This window comes from Oncorhynchus clarkii, chromosome 19, assembly GCF_045791955.1.
Source record: "Oncorhynchus clarkii lewisi isolate Uvic-CL-2024 chromosome 19, UVic_Ocla_1.0, whole genome shotgun sequence".
Lineage (NCBI taxonomy): Eukaryota > Metazoa > Chordata > Actinopteri > Salmoniformes > Salmonidae > Oncorhynchus > Oncorhynchus clarkii.
In genome coordinates, this window is record NC_092165.1 from 61,413,510 (window position 1) to 61,439,233 (window position 25,724).

At 47.2% G+C, this 25,724-nt stretch overlaps 1 protein-coding gene across 2 annotated transcripts in view; it reads left to right on the forward strand.

Moving 5' to 3' along the window:
• The first annotated feature begins 13,152 nt into the window (after nt 1-13,152).
• Nucleotides 13,153-25,724, forward strand: part of LOC139375460 (sodium/calcium exchanger 3-like) — a 174,250-nt gene continuing 161,678 nt past the window's right edge. For both annotated transcript variants that reach the window (XM_071117270.1, XM_071117271.1), the window contains exon 1: nt 13,153-15,002. In XM_071117270.1, the coding sequence (XP_070973371.1) occupies nt 13,153-15,002 (1,850 nt within the window). The remainder of the gene's footprint in view (nt 15,003-25,724) is intronic.

Here is a 25,724-nt window from a genome sequence, read left to right on the forward strand (position 1 = left end):
ATCCTCCACATTGATTCTGTACTGGTACCCCCTGTATATAGCCTCCACATTGACTCTGTACTGGTACCCCCTGTATATAGCCTACACATTTACTCTGAACCGTAACACCCTGTATATAGCCTCCACATTGACTCTGTACCGGTACTCCCTGTATATAGTCTCCACATTGACTCTGTACCAGTACCCCCTGTATATAGCCTCCACATTGACTCTGTACCGTAATACCCTGTATATAGCCCTACTGTTGCTGCATGAGTGAAGGATGCTTTGTTGGTAAATAGGAAGCCAATTCTAGATTTAACTTTGGATTGGAGAGTTTTGATGTGGGTCTGGAAGGAGAGTTTACAGTCTAACCAGACACCTAGGTATTTGTAGTTGTGTCTCAATGATTACCAACCAAATGTGCTGAGCTTGAGCAATTCAGACAAAAACAATGAATATATGTTTCCCTAAGAGTTGTGCAGAGTTGGTAGCATTTTCTTCAAAATGATTAACAGCTGTGGGGCGTGAAGCAATCAAGACATTTTCAGATTGTATTTATTTGGAAAATGTTTTATATTTTTCTTTCACTTGGACAATGCGGAGTAGATTTTTTTTTGTAATTACATTTTAAGGCAGCAAAATGTTACGACTGCAAGGGGTGTGTAGACTTTCACTATGGGCACTGTATATAGCTTGCACATTGGATTACATTGGATTACATTAGATTACTGACACAGTGCTGCTTGGATTGTAATTGGACTCATCCTGATTTGTGATTACTGTGTATTGTGTTGTATTGACATATTGTGTTGTAGTGACGTTCTACTACACTGTTGGAGCTTGTAACACGAGCACCTTCGCGCACCTGCTTTTTCTGCTAATCTGTGTAAACGACCAAATAAACTTTAATTTGATTTAAAATGCCAAAGAGAATCCGTTTCGTGACCAATGTAATTCTAATGAATTAGCGTTCCACTTGATCTGAGTCTCTCCTGCTACGTGGATTATCTCCTCTCTCCTCTCTCCTCTCTGCTCTCTCCTCTCTGCTCTCCTCTGCCTCCCCGACTCCATCTGCACCAATACAATAATACAGGATATTCATGGTTTGTGGCGCCGCTCGTTCTCTCACCCAGCTGATAGTGACGTAGAGACGCGTGTGTGTCTGTGTGACTTTAGGTGAAGGGGGGCGATTGAGAGGCATTTGCTCACGTTGAATAGCAAGGCAACTGCGATGCTTTCCCGAAATAGGGACAGAATATAATCTTTAGAAATGAATAGGCATAGTGTAAAATACTATACTCAATCTGGATTTTAAAGTGTAATGAAAATATACAAATCTGGAGCTTCCGAAGGTGTGTGTAACAAAATGATACCCATTGATCATCAAATGGAATATTTATACATGATTTATCGGAGGTCGTCGTAACGTTGGATATAGCCTCGGTCGGTTATTTTGCAAGATTGGTGAGCCATTCTTTTTAAAAAAAATATAAATTGACCAACGGACTGGACATCAAAAGGAGCCACACAGTTTTAACGTGATCAACATACATTACTTTTTTTTTGCGCTAACACAGAGGAAACAGACTGGAGACTGGAGACGAGACGAGCACTGATGTCTCTTGCTTTCTCGGTTCTGCGGGAGAAGCGCTGTTTGGTTTGCATGGATTCCGATTCCAAAGTTCCATCCAACCGCTTCGACCGCAGAAAAACATTCTCGTCACCGCGGTGCGGCTGGCCTTAACGTTACCGGGCAAGAGGAGAGGAAATGTAAAGCGAGCCATCACCTCCGGTTTGATCGATCGGCCAGAAGCAGAGCGGGCTTGGGGGGGGGGGGGGGGGGACCAGCTTGATTGTGCGTGAGGAAACCGATATCGCCCCTGGGGTCATTCTTTCAACGGCAGTAGCTTGTCTACAGCACGTTTGACTGAGGAGAAGGAAGTGCTGATACAAAACCATATTACGTTTACTGCTGAATGATAGATACCTCGGAGTAAAAAGGTCGATTGGAAAAGGGACATTACGCAGTGTCGAAAACACTTCAGAATACCAAAATACAGGTAGGCTGTAATAAAATGAATTCGTCTGGGTCTCGTTAGTAGAAATGAACCGCATGACATAGCCTCCTATACATTTGAGGCTACCGCGTTTCTGGTGAGCGACGCAGACACACCGCTAGACCGACAACCCGAGGCGGTACTGAAATGATGACGCGGTGTTATGTTTTTTTTTTGCGTTTCAATTAATAACTCTAGCCATAATAAGGCCAATGATAATGTGAGTCTTAAAACCCAACCGTTGGCCATATGGTTCCACGAGGCTATTCATGCCAGATGACTTGACATCATCTTAGAAAATGTCGCCTGGCTATGTGTTATGAGTCAGTAACATGTCCATCTCCAGATTTGAGGATGAGGAGTGTTTGAGCGGTGCTCTCTCTTTCTCTCTCTCTCTCTCTCTCTCTCTCTCTCTCTCTCTCTCTCTGTCTCTCTCCTTCTCTGTCCCCCCCCCTCTCTCTTTCTGTCTCTCTCCCTCTCTGTCTCTCCCTCTCTGTCTCTCTTTCTGTCTCTCTCCCTCTCTGTCTCTCTCTCTGTCTCTCTCCCTGTCTCTCTCTCTCTGCCTCTCTCTCTGTCTCTCTCTCTGCTCTCTCTCCCTCTCTGTCTCTCTCTCTGTCTCTCTCTCTGCTCTCTCTCTCTCTGTCTATCTCCCTCTCTGTCTCTCTCTCTGTCTCTCTCCCTCTGTCTCTCCCCCCTCTCTCTCTGCTCTCTCTCTCTCTCTCTGTCTCTCTGTCTCTCTCCCTCTGTCTCTCTCTCTCTCTCTGTCTCTTTCCCTCTGTCTCTCTCCCCCCTCTCTCTCTCTGCTCTCTCTCCCCCCTCTCTCTCTGCGCTCTCTCTCTCTCTCTCTCTGTCTCTCTCCCTCTGTCTCTCTCTCTCTCTCTGTCTCTCTCCCTCCGTCTCTCTCTCTCTGTCTCTCTCCCTCCGTCTCTCTCTCTCTCTGTCTCTCCCTCTGTCTCTCTCTCTCTCTGTGTCTCTATCCCCCCCTATCTCTCTCTCTGCTCTCTCTCTCTCTCTTTCTCTCTGTACAGTAAAGCAGTGTGCCATGCCAAGCCTATGATGAAGCTAGCCTACCACCTGGCTGTGTCCGGTCTATGGATGATTAATTATTCTACCATCGATCACACAACCTTATTATTTACACCATCGTGTCACTATTATGGAAGGAAGCCTAGTGACGTTTCTGACGATGAGGGTAGTGGACAGTAGCTACAGTGTTGCTATAGGGCCTATAGGATTGATAATATAATATACTCTCATAATAATTTAGCACTTAAACTTGGCTTGCTACCTGCAGGTTCCACTCCTATTCATTTGATTCATAATGTAGGCTACGGCAGGGATTTCCCCTTTAGGTAAGAGGGAAGTGGATGTGCCTGCGACTGCGAGAGGAGAAAAAAAGGCCTTATGGATGATTGATTTAGCAACAGCTGAGGCTAGCTGTCTCCGTGTCGACCTGCTGAGTCTGCTGAGTGCCTGTTTGAGGGGCCTCTCGCCTTATTAAATAAGAGAAGAGATCTGTGCCCGTCTCGGTTTCTCCTCCTCTCGTGCCACTGCCGAGGCACAGGCTATGGTCTTTGTGCCACTGCCGAGGCACAGGCTACAGTCTTGTCATGTGTCTCTGAGTACGTTTCACCTCTGGTTCGGACGCGTCTGCTGTGTGAGGGATGGAGGGATGGAGGGAGAGAGGCCTATCTATCTATGTATGCACATACGAAGAGGTCCTCTTCACAGCGCTACATTAGGGAGGTCCTTCAATGACATCACAATATAGGTACAGGTTTTAGTCAACGTTTTTGAAAGGCCTTCAGCTTATTTATTGCACATGCATAGCCTGTTCAAATGAATAATTCAAACCCTTAATATTCAGTTGTTCTTATACCTGTGTAATAACATTGCAATTAATCTGCTAAAACAAACGTGTTATCACACAGGAAATGACCTAAACTGTAGAGTATCAAGTTGGTGTTCTCCATGTGGAATGCATGTTGTCACTCGCAGCGCAGCTTCTAATGCTGACAGTTTGTTTACGTGAGAAAGCGTCATCGCGCTGGCGAAACATCGGAAGTCATTCCCTTACAATGGATGGGAAGCAAGAGAATGGGGAGTGTGTGTGTGTGTGTGAGTGTGTGTGTGTGTGTGTGTGTGTGTGTGTGTGTGTGTGTGTGTGTGTGTGTGTGTGTGTGTGTGTGTGTGTGTGTGTGTGTGTGTGTGTGTGTGTGTGTGTGTGTGTGGGCGGAGCGTTGAGCGACGCGAGGATAGGCGAGTTGAGCTGAACAGGGCGGGGCTAAAGTTGGGGAAAGCTGAACTTTATTCGAATCCTCCACAATATCATGATGTGAGTTACCAATCGAAGCTCACCATAGATTTTGTTAACCCTTTACTTCAGGGGTTCCCAAAGTTTTTTTGGGGGGGCCTAGGATCCTATTTTGATATCTGAAAAATGAACCCAATCATGTGAATTAAAAATGTGTTTTGTATTTGGGGCTATGGCTGTCAATAGAAAAACATTGCAACAGTATTTCTGATTGTCTCCTCAACTCACCATCACATACTGTTCATGTGGGGCTATGACAGTCAATTGCAAATGAGTCTGACATAATGTCTCTTATCTCTCCACCTCTAATGAGATGGATGTGGCTTGATGCTGAGATGGGTGTGGCTTGATGTTGAGATGGGTGTGGCTTGATGCTAAGATGGGTGTGTGGCTTGATGCTGAGATGGGTGTGGCTTGATGCTGAGATGGGTGTCTGGCTTGATACTGAGATGGGTGTGGCTTGATGTTGAGATGGGTGTGTGGCTTGATGCTGAGATGGGTGTTGGGCTTGATGCTGAGATGGGTGTGGCTTGATGTTGAGATGGGTGTGGCTTGATGTTGAGATGGGTGTGGCTTGATGCTGAGATGGGTGTGGCTTGATGTTGAGATGGGTGTGGCTTGATGCTGAGATGGGTGTGGCTTGATGTTGAGATGGGTGTGGCTTGATGCTGAGATGGGTGTCTGGCTTGATGCATGTCGTGTTCGGAGCTTCTCAAAGTCAGGGCGTGGGGTCGACAGTGCACATCTCATGGTAGACTACTTCTTCGCCAGCTCATATCTGTGTGAAGCTGTATTCAGTGCTCTTGTCTGTATTAAAACCAAATATCCATCCAGGTTGGATGTGACAGCAGAGCTGAGGTGCTCTGTGACCGTTGGTCGCGGTAATCCCATCCAAACCTGTGCATATGAATGGCGCTGATGGGTAGCTTTCCAAACTTGCTAACAGGCCTCGCTAATGTCCTGGTGCTTAGCGGTCTAATGTCCCTCTAACCACTCTCCCAACACTTCATAATTTAATTTTAATAATCAGAATGGTAAGGACAAATTGTGATGGGAGTTAGAGTTACCGTTCTGAAATGGACACAGGAAAGCCTCGGACCCAATATGCATAAATTCATTTGTAAAACCCTTTTCCGAAAGGAACAACAGGACAACCGGTCCGATCCGAGTGAGGGAAGCAGTAGAAAAGCAAACATTTTTTGCTACTTTATTTAACCATGGAGAAAGGGAGAGAGAGAGAGAGAGAAAGCAAACAGCTGTAGGCTATTATGGAGTGGAAGCTGTGCCGTGTGTGTGTGTGTGTGTGTGTGTCTCTCTGATAGTTTGAGCCTTCTGACTTATGCTTGATTGTGCAGAAGAGGCCCTGTCGTAAGAGGCCCTGCCAGAAGAGGCCCTTGCCAGAAGAGGCCCTGCCAGAAGAGGCCCTGCCAGAAGAGGCCCTGCCAGAAGAGGCCCTGCACATGGAGAGGCCCTGCCGGAAGAGGCCCTGCCAGAAGAGGCCCTGCCGGAAGAGGCCCTGTCAGAAGAGGCCCTGCCAGAAGAGGCCCTGTCAGAAGAGGCCCTGTAAGAAGAAGCCCTGTCAGAAGAGGCTCTGCCAGAATAGGCTCTTGTCAGAAGAGGCCCTGCCAGAAGAGCCCTTGCCAAAAGAGACCTTGCCAGAAGAGACCCGACCACAAGAGACCTTGCCAAAAGAGACCCTGCACGAGGAGAGGCCCTGCCAGAAGAGGCTTTTCCAGAAGAGGCCCTGTAGGAAGAGGCCCTGTCAGAAGAGTCCCTGCCAGAAGTCTGGAGAGTTTTGTAGATTAAACTTCCTCTACTCTAAATCTGGAAAGGATTTTTGACGCTTGAAATGTTGTGAATCTTTTACAAATCCTCCTCCAGCCCTATATTTATATTGATTTATTTATATTATGTATACAGGTCCGATTATACTGTATAGGGTTGCAACAATCCGGTAACTTAGAGATAGATGATGGAGCAATTTGGAAAAGAGACAAAATTCTAGGCAGATACAGTACTAGGGTTGCAAAATTCTGGATATTTCCCCCCAAAATTCCCCGGATTTCCTACTTATTCCTACATATTTCCAGGAATCTTCCAACCAGGATTTCTGGGAGAAAAAACAACAACAACTGGGAATTTGGGACATGTACGGAATTTTTTGTTCAACCCTAATACTGTATCTGCCTGGAATTCTGTCTTTTCCCAAATTGCTCCATCATCTCTTTTTCAAAAGATAATACGCATAAAACACATGAAACACTCATAGAGCCTTTCCTTCCTTCACTACTTTCTAAACCCTTTAGGAATGTGCGTTCGTAGGCAAAATGTCACGCCCTGATTTCACCTGTCCTTGTGCTCGTCTCCGCCCCCCTCTAGGTGTCGCCCATCTCCACCCCATTATCCCCTGGGTATTTATACCTGTGCCGTCCTGTACCTTGCCCTCTACTCTGGATTATCGACCCCTGCATGCATTGACCTGTCGTTTTGCCTGCCCCTGTGGTTACAATAAACGGTGTTACTTCACACAGTCTGCACTTGGGTCTTACCTTGATTCCTGATACAAAAAGACTTACCTAGAATGACACAAATTTCACATTGAATTGAAAAGGGGAAGGGAAAAGGGTCTTCTGTAATAAAACTTGTAATCCTCAGTAGGATTGAGGACAGAAACAGAATGATCTGGTTAACAATGGTTGTAGAGATTGTTCTAATTGATCCTAAATTGGCTGTGTGCTTTAGGGAGCCTCAGGCGAGGTGTCTGGTTGAGATAGGACTGTGCAGGGGGGACCCATCTGCTCCCCACACACACACAAAGGGGCCAGGAAGAACATGAAAAGGGTAAACTTTGTAATACATGTCTCCCGTTAGTTCTCATTAGCTCTTTCAGCCTCAACAGCTGGGGTGGCTAAAGAAATATAATTGCTTGAATAGAGATTCCAGTCAAATTGCTTTTAGTAATGTAATTTCTATGGTTCTAAATAACTGTTCTCCTTGTCCCCACTGTCAGCACTCGTCCTGTCTGTCTGTCTGTCTGTCTGTCTGTCTGTCTGTCTGTCTGTCTGTCTGTCTGTCTGTCTGTCTGTCTGTCTCAATGTGTGGTGTCTGGCTAACTGTTCTGTTCTCCATGTGCTCCACAGTCTGCACACTGTCTCAGGCCCATACTCCTGCCATCATAAGGAGCATTGTCATCTTCCATTAGAGTTGAGTCCATATTTTTAAAATTAGGATATTGAATTTGAATTTAAAACCTCTAAAAGCCTTGGGAGGAGTTCTACTAAGCTAGGTCTACATTTTTTTTTATTCCCACCAAAGAATAGAAAGTGAATGACAAAACAGATTTTAAAAAACAAGTAAAAACAGTGTTCAGGTGAGAAGACCAAAAGGACAAACCACAAATAGAAGTACAAAATAAAGTTTGTTACAGACAGACAGACAGACAGACAGACAGACAGACAGACAGACAGACAGACAGACAGACAGACAGACAGACAGACAGACAGACAGACAGACAGACAGACAGCATATGAATTATAATTGTACATGATACAAGAAAAAACATGTTTGATGATTGTGTGTGTGTGTGTGTGTGTGTGTGTGTGTGTGTGTGTGTGTGTGTGTGTGTGTGTGTGTGTGTGTGTGTGTGTGTGTGTGTGCGTGCGCGCGTGTGTGAGAGAGTTAGGCTACATGGAGGGGATTATTGGGTAGTTTGGTTCATCAGGCTGACCCCCAGTCTTCATGGTTCATCAGCCTGACCCCCAGTCTTCATGGAGGGGATTTTAAGATGGTCATACCATGGATCATTGAGATAGCCCGAACGCTTCGGACGGTACAATTAGAAGTTGGAACATTGGCGGCATCGACTTCAGACAAGTCCCCGTGACACTTGTGGGGGTCGTAGAGCAAAACAGAGTACACCATTGTGTTTGTGAGAGTCTCATATTTCCATAGTTAGTAGGCCAAACTGTTCGGACGCTGTAGACATTTTTTGTGAGAAGACCGATTTTCGGGATGTCTCATGGTCTGACAAACACTGCTGTTGATCTGCCACTTTCCCCCACAGATGTAGAAGGGAAAGAAAAGGGGGTGGGGGGATACCTAGTCAGTTGTCCAACTGAAATATATCTTCCTCATTTAACCCCCTGAATCATAGAGGTGCCTTAATCGACATCCAGGTCTTCGGCACGGGGAACGGCGGGTTAACTGCCAATGCTCAGGGGGCAGAACGGCAGATTGTTACCTTGTCAGCTTGGGGATTCAAGGCCAACATAGACAGATGTGGTGGATTGACATGCAGCTCATGCAGGAAGAATTATAGCCCATTCAAAAGCTAGATATCTCTCGCTTAAACTGTAGGATTTTGATGGGGATTTTTGTATTATGTTAATTAGATTGACGCACAAGTAGACTCTTAAGGCTTGATGTATTTACATTTATAATGCACAAATTTAATAATTGAATTCATAAATTGAACTTGCATTTCAGGATTTGAAACTTAATTTAAATAATATTATAAACCACGCTCTTTTGATGACTAACTTTGCTGGGTCTTGAAGACTTGTATTAATTTAGCAGATGGGGATCTGTGAAACTCACTCCTCAGCCTGTAGTTTCGCCCCTTACGCAATTGAAGAAGGCCTTTTTTAATTGGACGATGGATTGGAATGATTCAGGAGGGCAGTCACTTGTGTTTTTGAGACAGACGTCCTGATTTGGGGGCCTCCGAGTGGCACAGCGGTCTAAAGCATCACTACAGCTTGGGGTTTGATCCCAGCCGGCCGTGACCGGGAGTCCTATAGGGCGGCACACAAAACATAGGTGTTCCTTTTGTCCAGGTGGGAAAGGGCAGTGTGGAGTGCAATAGAGATTGCATTATCTGTGGATATTTTGGGCCAGTATGCAAATTGCAGTGGGTCTAGGGTTTCTGGTATAATGGTGTTGATGTGAGTCATGACCAGCCTTTCAAAGCACTTCATGGCTACAGACGTAAGTGCTACGGGGCGGTAATCATTTAGGCAGGTTACCTTAGTGTTCTTGGGCACAGGGACTGTGGTGGGCTGCTTAAAACATGTAGGTATTACAGACTCGAACAGGGAGAAGTTGAAAATGTCAGTGAAGACACTCGCCAGTTGGTCAGCGCATGCTTGGAGTGCACGTCCTGGTAATCCGTTTGGCCCTGCGGCCTTGTGAATGTTGACCTGTTTAAAGGTCTTACTCACATCGACTGTGGGGAGCATGATCACACAGTCGTCAGGAACAGCTGGTGCTCTCATGCATGCTTCAGTGTTACTTGCCTCGAAGCGAGCATAAAAGTAATTTAGCTTGTCTGGTAGGCTCGTGTCACTGGGCAGCTCTCGGCTGTGCTAACTTTTGTAGAGTGTAATCGTTTGCAAGCCCTGCCACATACGACGAGCATCGGAGCCGGTGTAGTACGATTCGATCTTAGTCCTCTATTGACGCTTTGCCTGTTTGATGGTTCGTCAGAGGACATACCAGGATTTATTATAAGCTTCCGGGTTAGAGTCCCGGGAAGCGGCAGCTCTACCCTTTAGCTCAGTGCGGATGTTGCCTGTAATCCATGGCTTCTGGTTGGGGTATGTACGTATAGTCACTGTGGGGACGACGTCATCGATGCACTTATTGATGAAGCCAGTGACTGATGTGGTGTACTCCTCAATGTTATCGGAAGAATCCCGGAACATGTTCCAGTCTGTGCTAGTCATCGATGCACTTATTGATGAAGCCAGTGACTGATGTGGTGTACTCCTCAATGCCATCGGAAGAATCCCGGAACCAAAATCATAGGAAGAAAATTCATGAAACATGCCACATCGGCGTCAGAAACCGGCAGGAGCTTCGCTTGACCACAGACAGAGTTTGATTCTATTGATTCTCCTCCACCTTTCCTGGTTGACAAAGTACCAGGATGTTGTCTCTGGTATTAAGAACTGCATCTGAGAAGTTGAATATATGAAACTTTGAAAAACTTGAAGTGATCGTTTCTAAACTCGATACACAGTATGATACACAATATCTACCATATTGAAACTGAATACATCAATGTTCAATTTAAATATGCGTTTTAATTGAACTCAAATTTTAAAACTGAATGCAATATTCATTCAATTCAGTTTCAAATCATGAAATACAAGTTCAATTTATTAATTCACTAATTCAATTTGTGCATAACATGAAAAAATACTAAATAAAATACATTTTACCCCAAAATGTTATAATTTTCTGTTGCCAGTGAAATCGCTCCATACTATGTTCAGACTGGTCTGTCTAGTGGAAGTTGTCAGTGTGCCTATAGGCCTCAGTGTTGGAGACGAACTCTTGATATTCAGTGTCTGCCTCCCCCTATCTCCTCCCTGCCTCCCCCTATCTCCTCCCTGCCTTCCCTTATCTCCCCATGTCTCCCCCTATCTCCTCCCTGCCTTCCCTTATCTCCCCATGTCTCCCACTATCTCCTCCCCCTATCTCCTCCCTGCCTCCCCCTATCTCCTCCCTGCCTCCCCCTATCTCTTCCCTGCCTTCCCTTATCTCCCCATGCCTCCCACTATCTCCTCCACCTGCCTCCCCCTATCTCCTCCCTGCCTCCCCCTATCTCTTCCCTGCCTTCCCTTATCTCCCCATGCCTCCCACTATCTCCTCCACCTGCCTCCCCCTATCTCCTCCCCCTGCCTCCTCCTATCTCCTCCCCCTGCCTCCCCTTCCCTGTCTGCGGTGGAAGGTGGCAGAGCTAGGAGCGGTGTTTGTCAGACCATGAGACATCCCGAAAATCCTCCTTCTCATGTACATGTTCTGTAGTGTCCGAACACGATGGCGTTCTCTGTTTCTCCTCCCTGCCTCCCCTTATCTCCTCCCCCTGCCTTCTGTTCTGTAGTGTCCGAACACGATGGTGTTCTCCGTTTTTGCTCTACGACCCCCACCGGTATCCGAGGACTCGTCTGAAGGATCAAATCAAATCAAATCAAATCAAATTAAACCAAATGAATGGGAGCATGGAGGTAGTATTGAGTCAATATACAGTGGGGAGAACAAGTATTTGATACACTGCCGATTTTACAGGTTTTCCTTCTTACAAAGCATGTAGAGGTCTGTAAATTTTATCATAGGTACACTTCACTGTGAGAGACAAAATCTAAAACAAACATCCAGAAAATCACATTGTATGATTTTTAAGTAATTCATTAGCATTTTATTGTATTTTTTTATTTTATTAATTTTTTATTTTATAAACCTGCAAAATCGGCAGTGTATCAAATACTTGTTCTCCCCACTGTATATTGACACAATACTACCTCCATGCTCCCATTCATTTGGTCTCCTTCAGATATATATATTTCCTGAGTTTTCTTATATCTCCTAGATATAGTGCAGACACCTTTTAACCTCATTCCTTTTGATTATTTTTAGTTGTTGTCTTTTTTTTGTGCCATTTATGAATGTCTTATTCAATGTGTTTCTATAGTAGTAAAGGCCATATTCAGTATTTGAATCACAAAAAAAAAATATATATATATATTTTATGATATCTAAAGGGGTCCTACAATTCCTAATGAAATAGTCATGCCATGAATCATAAGCTATCTTAAAACAATTCCATATGCTTAGTCGAACCCCCCCCCCCCCCCCCCCCCCCCCAACGGCTTAGAGCTTTTTTGTGATGAAATAGCTTCATTTCCTGCGAATGCCTTCAGCTGCTGACACATGGGCCTATTTCTCCATCTGGGAAATGTACACGTTTATTTGCATGACTTGAGCTGTAGCCCAGAAAAATGCCACGCTGACCTCTTAGTAACAGTATAACATACACTGAGTGTACAAAACATTAAGAACACCAGCTTTTTCCATGACAGAGAGTGACCAGGTGAAAGCTGTGATCCATGATTGATGTCACCTGTTAAATCCAATTCAATCAGTGTAGAATGAAGGGGAGGAGACAAAGTCATTTTAAGTCTTGAGACATGGATAGTGTGTGTGTGTGCCATTCAGAGGGTGAATGGGTAAGACAAAATATTTAAGAGCCTTTGAACAGGATTCGCTTTCGACTGGGAGGGAGGGAGGGAGGGAGGGAGGGAGGGAGGGAGGGAGGGGGTGCAACTCAACATTAGGAAGGTGTTCCTACTGTACATCAACATTATTGCCTCAATATTATAGTTTTCAAACGGCTATTTCCTGATGGACTTGTTGTTGATGTCTCTCTGTCTGTTGTGTTCTGTTCCCTCTGATAGGTGGAAGTACAGAGTGGACTGTCCTATTGTTTCTATACTATAAGTCTAATCTCTGTATTGTATTGGAAGTACAGAGTGGACTGTTGTTGATGTTATTTCTCACACTCTGTTGTCGTCTGTTGATGTTATGTCTAATCTCTCTCTCTCTCTCTCTCTCTCGCTTTCTCTCTCTCTCTCTCTCTCGCTTTTTCTCTCTCTCTCTCTCTCTCTCGCTTTCTCTCTCTCTCTCTCTCTCTCGCTTTTTCTCTCTCTCTCGCGCGCTTTTTCTCTCTCTCTCTCGCGCGCTTTTTCTCTCTCTCTCTCTCTCGCTTTTTCTCTCTCTCTCTCGCTTTTTCTCTCTCTCTCTCGCTTTTTCTCTCTCTCTCTCACTTTTTTTCTCTCTCTCTCTCTCTCTCTCTCGCTCTCTCTCTCTGTCTCTCTCTCTCGCTGTCTCTCTCTGTCTCTCTCTCTCTCGCTGTCTCTCTCTCTCTTTCTAGGTGTTGTGAGGTATCAACAACAGCCCAGTGCTGGATCCCAGAGGGCTTGTCAGTGTGGTAAGGACCCCCAGGACCCCCGAGGGTGGATGGAGCGCTTCAGGCCGAGGCTGACGAGGCTGGGGCAAGGGATCAGGACCGGGTCGTCGTCCTCTTACCCAGCATGCCTCTGGTTGGGCCTGCTCTCTGTGGCTGCCGCCTTCCTGTGCGCAGAGGGCGATCGCACCACCCCCAGCCCCACCACCACAGACTCCCACAATGCCACCTGCTCCGAAGGCACGTCCAGGTGCAAGCCAGGAATTGTCTTGCCCATCTGGTACCCTGAGGACCCCTCCATGGGGGATAAGATGGCCCGAGTCATCGTCTACTTCGTAGCTATGATCTACATGTTCCTGGGAGTGTCCATCATAGCAGATCGCTTCATGGCGGCCATCGAGGTCATCACCTCCCAGGAGAAGGAGATTATTATTAAGAGAGCCAACGGAGAGACCACCACCGCTACCATCAGAGTCTGGAACGAGACGGTCTCCAACCTGACCCTCATGGCCCTGGGTTCTAGTACCCCTGAGATCCTGCTGTCTGTCATCGAAGTCTGTGGACACAACTTCGTAGCTGGCGAGCTGGGGCCGTCTACGATCGTCGGCAGCGCTGCCTTTAACATGTTCGTGATCATCGGCCTGTGTGTGTCTGTGATCCCCGAGGGAGAGACAAGGAAGGTGAAACATCTCAGAGTGTTCTTTGTGACGGCGGCGTGGAGTATCTTCGCCTACATCTGGCTCTACATGATCCTGGCGGTGTTCAGTCCCAACGTGGTCCAGATATGGGAGGGGCTGCTAACCCTGGCCTTCTTCCCCATCTGTGTCATCCTGGCCTGGCTAGCCGACCGACGACTCCTCTTCTACAAGTTCATGCATAAGAAGTACCGTGCCGACAACCACCGCGGCGTCATCATCGAGACCGAGCACGAGCGTTCCAAGAGCATCGAGATGATGGACGGCGGCGGCAAGATGGTCAACTCACACTTCGCCCACGACGGAGGCGCCGCCCATAACCTCATCAGCCTGATCGAGGGGAAAGAAGTGGACGAGTCTCGGCGGGATATGATCCGGATCCTGAAGGACCTGAAGCAGAAACACCCAGAGAAGGAGATGGACCAGCTGGTAGAGATGGCTAACTACTACGCCTTGTCTCACCAGCAGAAGAGCCGAGCCTTCTACCGCATCCAGGCCACGCGCATGATGACGGGCGCCGGGAACATTCTGAAGAAGCACGTGGCGGAGCAGACCAAGAGGAGCGCCAGCGTACAGGAAGTGTGTGTGGTAGGGGAGGAAGTCGAGGAGTACGTGTCACGGATCGCCTTCGAACCCGCCGTGTACCAGTGCCTGGAGAACTGCGGTGCCGCCCTGCTGGCCATCTCCAGGAAGGGCGGCGATATGGCCAAGACTATCTATGTTGACTACAAGACAGAGGACGGCTCAGCCAACGCCGGCGCCGACTACGAGTTCACAGAGGGCACGGTGGTGTTCAAACCCGGCGAGTTCATCAAGGAGATCAGCGTCGGCATCATCGATGACGACATCTTTGAGGAGGACGAGCACTTCTTCGTGCGTCTCAGCAACGTGCGCGTGTTGGAGTCTGACGAGGACGAGACACTACTGTCTCCGAACTCTCTCCCGTACCCCAAGGCCCTGCTGGGATTCCCTGCCATCGCCACCGTTACCATCCTGGACGACGACCACGCCGGGATATTCACCTTCGAGACCGACACGTGTCACGTGAGTGAGAGCGTGGGCGTAATGGAGGTGAAGGTGCTGAGGACTTCGGGGGCGAGGGGAACGGTCATCGTGCCATATCGTACCATGGAGGGGATCGCCAAGGGAGGAGGGGAGGACTTTGAGGACACCTACGGAGAACTGGAGTTCAAGAACGATGAGACCTGGTAAGACGATCTACTATATTTTAGTTTGATTGATTGATAGACTGATTGATTGATTGTCTAACCATCGATTGTTGTCCAGCCCGGAGACAACATTATGTGGGGGTTGGGCTGCTGTGTATTCTTTACATTTAAATGATTTTGGAAGAGAAAGGCTTTATTGGTGGGGGAAAGTTGGCTGGTGGGACAAGGTCGGCCATTTTAGCAGTGGTGATGAATGTGTATATGCTGTGTATTGGGGGTGGGATTAGTCGGTTGGTTGATGGGGTGGGATTGGTCGGTTGGTTGATGGGGGTGGGATTGGTCGGTTGGTTGATGGGGTGGATTTGGTTGGTTGGTTGATGGGGTGGGATTGTGTTTGCGGAGGGTGTGTTTGCGGAGGTTGTGTTTGTAGAGGGGGTGTGTTTGTAAAAGGGGTGTGTTTGTAAAAGGGGTGAGTTTGTAAAGGGGGTGTGTTTGTAGAGGGGGTGTGTTTGTAGAGGGGTGTGTTTGTAGAGGGGGGTGTTTGTAGAGGGTGTGTTTGTGGATGGTGTTCTCCATTCATTACCATTTTGTTTCTGTATTGTAATTTGATATCTGTGATACATCACCACGAAACACTCTGAGACTGTCCGCCTAGATTTCCTGCTTATTCCCTCCTGGTTTCAGGAATCATCCAACTGGACCCCCCCCCCCCCCCCCCCCCCCTCCCCCCAAAAAAATACATTTTGTGAAAGTTACCAGAATTGTGCGAGGAGGGGAAGAGGAGAGGAGAGGAAGAGGAGAGGAGCAGAGGGGAGAGGAAGAAGAGAGGAGCAGGAGAGGAGAGTAGAGCAAGTGGAGGGGAAGAGGAGAGGAGGGGGAGTGGAGGGGAAGAGGAGAGGAGGGGGAGAGGAGGGGACGAGGAGGAGGAGAGGAAGAAGAGAGGAGCAGAGGGGGAGAGGAGGGGAAGAGGAGAGGAAGAAGAGGGGAGAGGAAGAGGAGAGGAGAGGAAGCAGAGGGGAGAGGAGAGGGAGAGGAGGAGGAGAGGAGAGGAGAGGAAGAAGGGAGGAGGAGAGGAGGAGGACAGGAGAGGAAAAAGAGAGGAGGAGGAAGAAGAGAGGAGCAGAGGGGGAGAGGAGGGGAAGAGGAGAGGAAGAAGAGCGGAGAGGGAGAGGAAGAGGAGAGGAAGAAGAGAGGAGCAGAGGGGAGAGGAGAGGAGAGGGAGAGGAGGAGGAGAGGAGAGGAGAGGAAGAAGGGAGGAGGAGATAAGAGGAGAGGAGAGGAAGAAGAGAGGAGGAGAGGAGAGGAGAGGAAAAAGAGAGGAGTAGGAGAGGAGAGGGAGAGGAGGAGGAGAGGAGAGGAAGAAGGGAGGAGGAGAGGAAGAAGGGAGGAGGAGAGGAAGACGAGAGGAGGAGGAGAGGAGAGGACAAAGAGAGAAGCAGGAGAGGAGAGGAAGTGGAGAGGAGGAGGAGAGGAGAGGAAGTGGAGAGGAGGAGAGGAGAGGAGAGGAAGAAGAGAGGAGCAGGAGAGGAGAGGAAGAAGAGGAGAGGAGGAGGAGGGAGAGGAGAGGAGAGGAGAGGAATAAGAGAGGAGCAGGAGAGGAGAGGAGAGGAAGAAGAGAGGAGCAGGAGAGGAGCAGGAGAGGAGAGGAAAGGAAAGGAGAGGAGCAGGAGAGGAGAGGAGAGAAAGAAGAGAGGAGCAGGAGAGGAGAGGAGAGGAGAGGAAGAAGAGAGGAGGAGAGTAGAGGAAAAAGAGAGGAGCAGGAGAGGAGAGGGAGAGGAGGAGAGGAGAGGAAGAAGGGAGGAGGAGAGGAAGAAGGGAGGAGGAGAGGAAGAAGAGAGGAGGAGGAGAGGAGAGGAGAGGAAAAAGAGAGGAGCAGGAGAGGAGAGGAAGTGGAGAGGAGGAGGAGAGGAGAGGAAGTGGAGAGGAGAGGAGAGGAAGAAGAGAGGAGCAGGAGAGGAGAGGAGAGGAGGAGGAGGAGGAGGAGAGGAGAGGAGAGGAGAGAAGAGGAGAGGAAGAAGAGAGGAGCAGAGGGGGAGAGGAGAGGAGAGGAGAGGAGAGGAGAGGAGACGAAGAAGAGAGGAGCAGAGGGGGAGAGGAGAGGAGAGGAGCAGAGGGGGAGAGGAGAGGAAGAAGAGAGGGGCAGGAGAGGAGAGGAAGAAGAGGGGAGAGAAGGAGGAGAGGAGAGGAGAGGAAAAGAGAGGAGCAGGAGAGGAGAGGAGAGGAAGAAGAGAGGAGCAGAAGGGGAGAGGAGAGGAGAGGAGCAGAGGGGGAGAGGAGAGGAGAGGAGCAGAGGGGGGAGAGGAGAGGAGAGGAGAGGAAGAAGAGAGGAGCAGGAGAGGAGCAGGAGAGGAGAGGAGAGGGGAGGAGAGGAAGAAGAGAGGAGAGGAGAGAAGAGGAGAGGAAGAAGAGAGAAGCAGAGGGGGAGAGGAGAGGAGAGGAGCAGAGGGGGAGAGGAGAGGAAGAAGAGAGGGGCAGGAGAGGAGAGGAAGAAGAGAGGAGAGGAGGAGGAGAGGAGAGGAGAGGAAAAGAGAGGAGCAGGAGAGGAGAGGAGAAGAAGAAGAGAGGAGCAGAGGGGGAGAGGAGAGGAGAGGAGCAGAGGGGAGAGGAGAGGAGAGGAGCAGAGGGGGGAGAGGAGAGGAGCAGAGGGGAGAGGAGAGGAAAGGAGAGGGGAGGAGAAGAGCAGAGGGGGAGAAGAGAGGAGGAGAAGGGAACATATCGTACTGATTTGATTGTCCGGGATTTAGCTTTACTATGTTAAGTCTTGTCCTTGAGACCTGGCTGGTGAGTTGCATGCAACTCATCACGCATGGTCCTTAAGTAACCTCTTCTGCTAATCCTACTGTTTTTGTTTTCCTAATGCTGATGCACGCTCTGGCTGTCTGTTTTCTGGAGAATATAGACTATTGCAATGAGGTGAGTCTGCAACAGAATGGACACCGCTCTAACTGTTGTGTACTATATTGTTGACAGATGTAACTGGAGTGTACTATATTGTTGACAGATGTACCTGTAGTGTACTATATTGTTGACAGATGTACCTGTAGTGTACTATATTGTTGACAGATGTACCTGTAGTGTACTATATTGTTGACAGATGTACCTGTAGTGTATGTACTATATTGAAGACCTACTGACCGATCTGTCTGATAGCCTACTGACCGATCTGTCTGATAGCCTACTGACCGATCTGTCTGATAGCCTACTGACCGATCTGTCTGAAGACCTACTGACCGATCTGTCTGATAGCCTACTGACCGATCTGTCTGAAGACCTACTGACCGATCTGTCTGATAGCCTACTGACCGATCTGTCTGATGGCCTACTGACCGATCTGTCTGATAGCCTACTGACCGATCTGTCTGATGGCCTACTGACCGATCTGTCTGATAGCCTACTGCCCGATCTGTCTGATAGCCTACTGACCGATCTGTCTGATGGCCTACTGACCGATCTGTCTGATGGCCTACTGACCGATCTGTCTGATGGCCTACTGACCGATCTGTCTGATAGCCTACTGACCGATCTGTCTGATGGCCTACTGACCGATCTGTCTGATAGCCTACTGACCGATCTGTCTGATAGCCTACTGACCGATCTGTCTGATGGCCTACTGACCGATCTGTCTGATGGCCTACTGACCGATCTGTCTGAAGACCTACTGACCGATCTGTCTGATGGACTACTGACCGATCTGTCTGAAGACCTACTGACCGATCTGTCTGATGGACTACTGACCGATCTGAAGACCTACTGACCGATCTGTCTGATAGCCTACTGACCGATCTGTCTGATGGCCTACTGACCGATCTGTCTGAAGACCTACTGACCGATCTGTCTGATAGCCTACTGACCGATCTGTCTGATGGCCTACTGACCGATCTGTCTGAAGACCTACTGACCGATCTGTCTGATAGCCTACTGACCGATCTGTCTGATGGACTACTGACCGATCTGATGACCTACTGACCGATCTGTCTGATAGCCTACTGACCGATCTGTCTGATAGCCTACTGACCGATCTGTCTGATGGACTTTCTCCACCAGTCAGAATCCAGGCAGGGGGTGTTTCTCCACCAGTCAGAATCCAGCCAGGGGGTGTTTCTCCACCAGTCAGAATCCAAGCAGGGGGTGTTTCTCCACCAGTCAGAATCCAGCCAGGGGGTGTTTCTCCACCAGTCAGAATCCAGGCAGGGGGTGTTTCTCCACCAGTCAGAATCCAGCCAGGGGGTGTTTCTCCACCAGTCAGAATCCAAGCAGGGGGTGTTTCTCCACCAGTCAGAATCCAGCCAGGGGGTGTTTCTCCACCAGTCAGAATCCAGGCAGGGGGTGTTTCTCCACCAGTCAGAATCCAGCCAGGGGGTGTTTCTCCACCAGTCAGAATCCAAGCAGGGGGTGTTTCTCCACCAGTCAGAATCCAGCCAGGGGGTGTTTCTCCACCAGTCAGAATCCAGGCAGGGGGTGTTTCTCCACCAGTCAGAATCCAGTCAGGGGGTGTTTCTCCACCAGTCAGAATCCAGGCAGGGGGTGTTTCTAGGCTTGGCAGAGTTTGGCCCCCAGAGGTTAGTCTCCAGAGTGTGTGTTGGTGTCCATGTGTGTTGGCTGTTAGGTTCCAGAGGGTGGGGTCCTCCAGGGGCCCAGGCAGGGGGAAGAGGCAGCCCAGAGGAGGGAGAAGCTGGGGATGAGTGATCAGCATGCTCCTCATGGGGGCTCTGGTGCTCCCGGGATTGCAGTTGATTTTGTGTGTGTGTGTGTGTGTGTGTGTGTGTGTGAGAGAGAGAGAGAGGAAAAGGCTGCTGAAGGATGCAGGGATGTGACAGAGAGAAAGACTATTATGAGGAAAGTGCTATGATGTTGTCTGCATTGTGAGGTGTGTGTGTGTGTGTGTGTGTGATCATTACGTGGAAGATGCTGTGTTGTTGAGGACTAGTTCTATGGATCTGCTCACTGTGCTGCTGCTGGTCTGGTCTCCTCGGCAACACAGCTGTGTTTCTTCATCCCACATTTTGGGACGAAGAAGAAAGGGAAAATAACATGTCGGCTAGGACAGTCCTATCAGCTGGTTAATATGACAGTCCTATCAGCTGGTTAATATGCCAGTCCTATCAGCTGGTTAATATGACAGTCCTATCAGCTGGTTAATATGACAGTCCTATCAGCTGGTTAATATGACAGTCCTATCAGCTGGTTAATATGACAGTCCTATCAGCTGGTTAATATGCCAGTCCTATCAGCTGGTTAATATGACAGTCCTATCAGCTGGTTAATATGACAGTCCTATCAGCTGGTTAATATGACAGTCCTATCAGCTGGTTAATATGACAGTCCTATCAGCTGGTTAATATGACAGTCCTATCAGCTGGTTAATATGACAGTCCTATCAGCTGGTTAATATGACAGTCCTATCAGCTGGTTAATATGACAGTCCTATCAGCTGGTTAATATGACAGTCCTATCAGCTGGTTAATATGACAGTCCTATCAGCTGGTTAATATGACAGTCCTATCAGCTGGTTAATATGCCAGTCCTATCAGCTGGTTAATATGACAGTCCTATCAGCTGGTTAATATGCCAGTCCTATCAGCTGGTTAATATGACAGTCCTATCAGCTGGTTAATATGACAGTCCTATCAGCTGGTTAATATGACAGTCCTATCAGCTGGTTAATATGACAGTCCTATCAGCTGGTTAATATGACAGTCCTATCAGCTGGTTAATATGACAGTCCTATCAGCTGGTTAATATGACAGTCCTATCAGCTGGTTAATATGACAGTCCTATCAGCTGGTTAATATGACAGTCCTATCAGCTGGTTAATATGACAGTCCTATCAGCTGGTTAATATGACAGTCCTATCAGCTGGTTAATATGACAGTCCTATCAGCTGGTTAATATGACAGTCCTATCAGCTGGTTAATATGACAGTCCTATCAGCTGGTTAATATGACAGTCCTATCAGCTGGTTAATATGACAGTCCTATCAGCTGGTTAATATGACAGTCCTATCAGCTGGTTAATATGACAGTCCTATCAGCTGGTTAATATGACAGTCCTATCAGCTGGTTAATATGACAGTCCTATCAGCTGGTTAATATGACAGTCCTATCAGCTGGTTAATATGACAGTCCTATCAGCTGGTTAATATGACAGTCCTATCAGCTGGTTAATATGACAGTCCTATCAGCTGGTTAATATGACAGTCCTATCAGCTGGTTAATATGACAGTCCTATCAGCTGGTTAATATGACAGTCCTATCAGCTGGTTAATATGACAGTCCTATCAGCTGGTTAATATGACAGTCCTATCAGCTGGTTAATATGACAGTCCTATCAGCTGGTTAATATGACAGTCCTATCAGCTGGTTAATATGACAGTCCTATCAGCTGGTTAATATGACAGTCCTATCAGCTGGTTAATATGACAGTCCTATCAGCTGGTTAATATGACAGTCCTATCAGCTGGTTAATTTGACAGTCCTATCAGCTGGTTAATATGACAGTCCTATCAGCTGGTTAATATGACAGTCCTATCAGCTGGTTAATATGACAGTCCTATCAGCTGGTTAATATGACAGTCCTATCAGCTGGTTAATATGACAGTCCTATCAGCTGGTTAATATGACAGTCCTATCAGCTGGTTAATATGACAGTCCTATCAGCTGGTTAATATGACAGTCCTATCAGCTGGTTAATATGACAGTCCTATCAGCTGGTTAATATGACAGTCCTATCAGCTGGTTAATATGACAGTCCTATCAGCTGGTTAATATGACAGTCCTATCAGCTGGTTAATATGACAGTCCTATCAGCTGGTTAATATGACAGTCCTATCAGCTGGTTAATTTGACAGTCCTATCAGCTGGTTAATATGACAGTCCTATCAGCTGGTTAATTTGACAGTCCTATCAGCTGGTTAATATGACAGTCCTATCAGCTGGTTAATTTGACAGTCCTATCAGCTGGTTAATATGACAGTCCTATCAGCTGGTTAATTTGACAGTCCTATCAGCTGGTTAATATGACAGTCCTATCAGCTGGTTAATATGACAGTCCTATCAGCTGGTTAATATGACAGTCCTATCAGCTGGTTAATATGACAGTCCTATCAGCTGGTTAATATGACAGTCCTATCAGCTGGTTAATTTGACAGTCCTATCAGCTGGTTAATATGACAGTCCTATCAGCTGGTTAATTTGACAGTCCTATCAGCTGGTTAATATGACAGTCCTATCAGCTGGTTAATTTGACAGTCCTATCAGCTGGTTAATATGACAGTCCTATCAGCTGGTTAATATGACGGTCCTATCAGCTGGTTAATATGACAGTCCTATCAGCTGGTTAATTTGACAGTCCTATCAGCTGGTTAATATGACAGTCCTATCTAGTAGCTGCTTAATAGCCAGATGTGTTTTGACAGTCCTATTCAGGAGCTGGTTAATAATTCATGAGAGAAGCGCAGTACATACTGATGAATATAGAACCAAATTAACTGTGTAGTGTAGAATGTTTAGAATGTTTACCATTGGCAACATCACAAATCAAAATCTTGATTTCTGATTCCATGCCATGATTGGTTCATCACTTGTTAGAGTGTCACTTGGATGTCAACTGTCTTTTGGATGTCAAAGAAAGCCTGGGTATAGTCATCTATATCAACACACCAGAGAGAGTCATCTCTATTAAGACATCAGAGATAGTCATCTCTATCAACACACCAGAGAGAGTCATCTCTATTAAGACATCAGAGATAGTCATCTCTATCAACACACCAGAGAGTCATCTCTATCAACACAACAGAGAGAGTCATCTCTATTAAGACATCAGAGATAGTCATCTCTATCAACACACCAGAGAGTCATCTCTATCAACACACCAGAGAGAGTCATCTCTATCAACACAACAGAGAGAGTCATCTCTATCAACACAACAGAGAGAGTCATCTCTATCAACACACCAGAGAGAGTCATCTCTATCAACACAACAGAGAGAGTCATCTCTATCAACACCCTCTCTCTTTCTTTCCCTCTTTCCCTCTTTGTCTCTCTCTCTCTCTCTCTCTCTCTCTCTCTCTCTCTCTCTCTCTCTCTCTGTCTCACTCTCTCCTCTCTTTCTTTTCTCTTTCAATTTCAATTTAAGTTGCTTTATTGGCATGGGAAACATATACTGTATTAACATTGCCAAAAGCAAGTGAAATAGATAATACTCTCCTTTTGAGTAAAGAGGTTGTAGGGTTGTGGTCATTCATTACACCCATCTTCCTCCCATCCCCTCCTCTTCTCCCCTTTCCCCTCCCTTCCTTCCTTCCTTCCTTCCTTCCTTCCTTCCTTCCTTCCTTCCTTCCTTCCTTCCTTCCTTCCTTCCTTCCTTCCTTCCCTTCCCTTCCCTTCCCTTCCTCACCTCCTCTCCACCCCCTCCTCTAACGCCTCCCCTCTCCTTCTCTCTGCCTCCCCTCCCCCTCCCTTCCTCTCCTCACCTCCTCTCCACCCCCTCCTCTAACGCCTCCCCTCCTCTCTGCCTCCCCTCCCCCTCCCTTCCTCTCCTCCCCTCCCCCTCCGCTCTGCCTCCCCTCCCTTCCTCACCTCCCCTCCTCTTCTCGTCCCCTCCCCCTCCTCTCTGCCTCCCCTCCCCCTCCCTTCCTCACCTCCTCACCTCCCCTCCTCTTCTCGTCCCCTCCCCCTCCCTTCATCTCCTCACCTCCCCTTCTCTCTGCCTCCCCTCCCCCTTCCTTCCTTCCTCTCCTCACCTCCTCTCCACTTCCCTCCTCTTCTATGTAACATTATAATCTTCTTGTCTCTCGGAGTGACAGGCCACATGTCCACACTTATCCACTTCCTGCTGACCTCTCAGCTCTTCTCCTGCCCAGACACATTCTGTATGTGTGTGTGTATGGTTGTGTGTGTGTGTGTGAGTTTGGTTGTGTGTGTGTGTGGTGATGTGTACTTCCTTAGTCTGTATGTCTATACCGTCTTAGACACATCCCTCACTTAGTGGTAATTACTGGCTATTAGAGATTACATTAAATTATTCCCTAAAGGCTTTATTTACTAAGGATTTATGAACTGGGGTCAGTGTTATCTCTTTCTCTCTCCCTTTCGCCTTCTCTCTTTCTTTCTCTCTCTCTCTCTCTCTCTCTCTCTCTCTCTCTCTCTCTCTCTCTCTCTCTCTCGCTCTCTTCTCTCTCGTTCTCTTCTCTCTCGTTCTCTTCTCTCTTGTTCTCTCCTCTCCCGTTCTCTCTCTCTCTCTCTCTCTCTCTCTCTCTCTCTCTCTCTGTCTCTGTGTCTCTCTCTCTATCTCTATCAATTCAATTCAAGGGGTTTTATTGACATGGGAAACATGTTTATATTGCCAAAGCAAGTGAAATAGATAAACAAAAGTGAAATAAACAAAAAAAAATGAACAGTTAACATTATTAATAAATAATAATAAAGACATTATAAATGTCATATTATGTCTATATACAGTGTTGTAACGATGTGCAATTGGTTAAAGTACAAAATGGATTTGTATGTTTTCAAATTCTGACTCTCTCTCTCTCTCTCTCTCTCTCTGTGTCTTTCTTTCTCTCTCGCTCTAAACAGGCACATAGCCTGTCTTCTCTTGAGAGCCAGGTCTGCCTTTGGCGGCCTCTCTCAATAGTAAAACTATGCAAACTGAGTCTGTACATAGTCAAAGCTTCCCTTAATTTTGGGTCAGTCACAGTGGTCAGGTATTCTGCCGCTGTGTACTCTCTGTTTAGGGCCAAATAGCATTCTAGTTTGCTCTGTTTTGTTTGTAAATTCTTTCCATGTGTCAAGTAATTATCTTTTTGTTTTCTCATGATTTGGTTGGGTCTAATTGTGCTGCTGTCCTGGGGCTCTGTGGGGTCTGTTTGTGTTTGTGAACAGAGCCCCAGGACCAGCTTGCATAGGGGACTCTTCTCCAGGTTCATCTCTCTGTAGGTGATGGCTTTGTTATGGAAGGTTTGGGAATCGCTTCCTTTTAGGTGGTTATATAAATTAATATCTCTTTTCTGGATTTTGATAATTAGCGGGTATCGCCCTAATTCTGCTCTGCATGCATTATCTGGGGTTTTACTTTGTACAAGGAGGATATTTTTGCAGAATTCTGCATGCAGAGTCGCAATTTAGTGTTTGTCCCATTTTGTGAATTCTTGGTTGGTGAGCGGACCCCAGACCTCACAACCACAAAGGGCAATGGGTTCTATAACTGATTCAAGTATTTTTAGCCAGATCCTAATTGGCATGTCAAATTTTATGTTCCTTTTGATGGCATAGAATGCCCTTCTTGCCTTGTCTCTCAGATCGTTCACAGCCTTGTGGAAGTTACCTGTGGCGCTGATGTTTAGGCCAAGTTGTCTTGATGAATTTGTATTTGTGGTGCTGGCGACTGGACCTTTTTTGGAACACCATTATTTTGGTCTTACTGAGATTTCCTGTCAGGGCCCAGATCTGGCAGAATCTGTGCAGAAGATCTAGGTGCTGCTGTAGGCCCTCCTTGGTTTGGGACAGAAGCATGTTTGTTCTTTGTTGTTCTTGGAGAAGTGGTTTACCCATACAACTCCATTTTGGATAGATCATTCTTTGTGTTGTTGTTTGTTTGGTGTTTTCCAATTTTCCCAAAAGTGGTTAGATTCTATGGATTTGTCACGAATCCCGCCGAAGATGGTGCCTCTTCCTGTTCGGGCGGCGCTCGGCGGTCGTCGTCGCCGGTGTACTAGTTGCCACTGAAGATGGTGCCTCTTCCTGTTCGGGCGGCGCTCGGCGG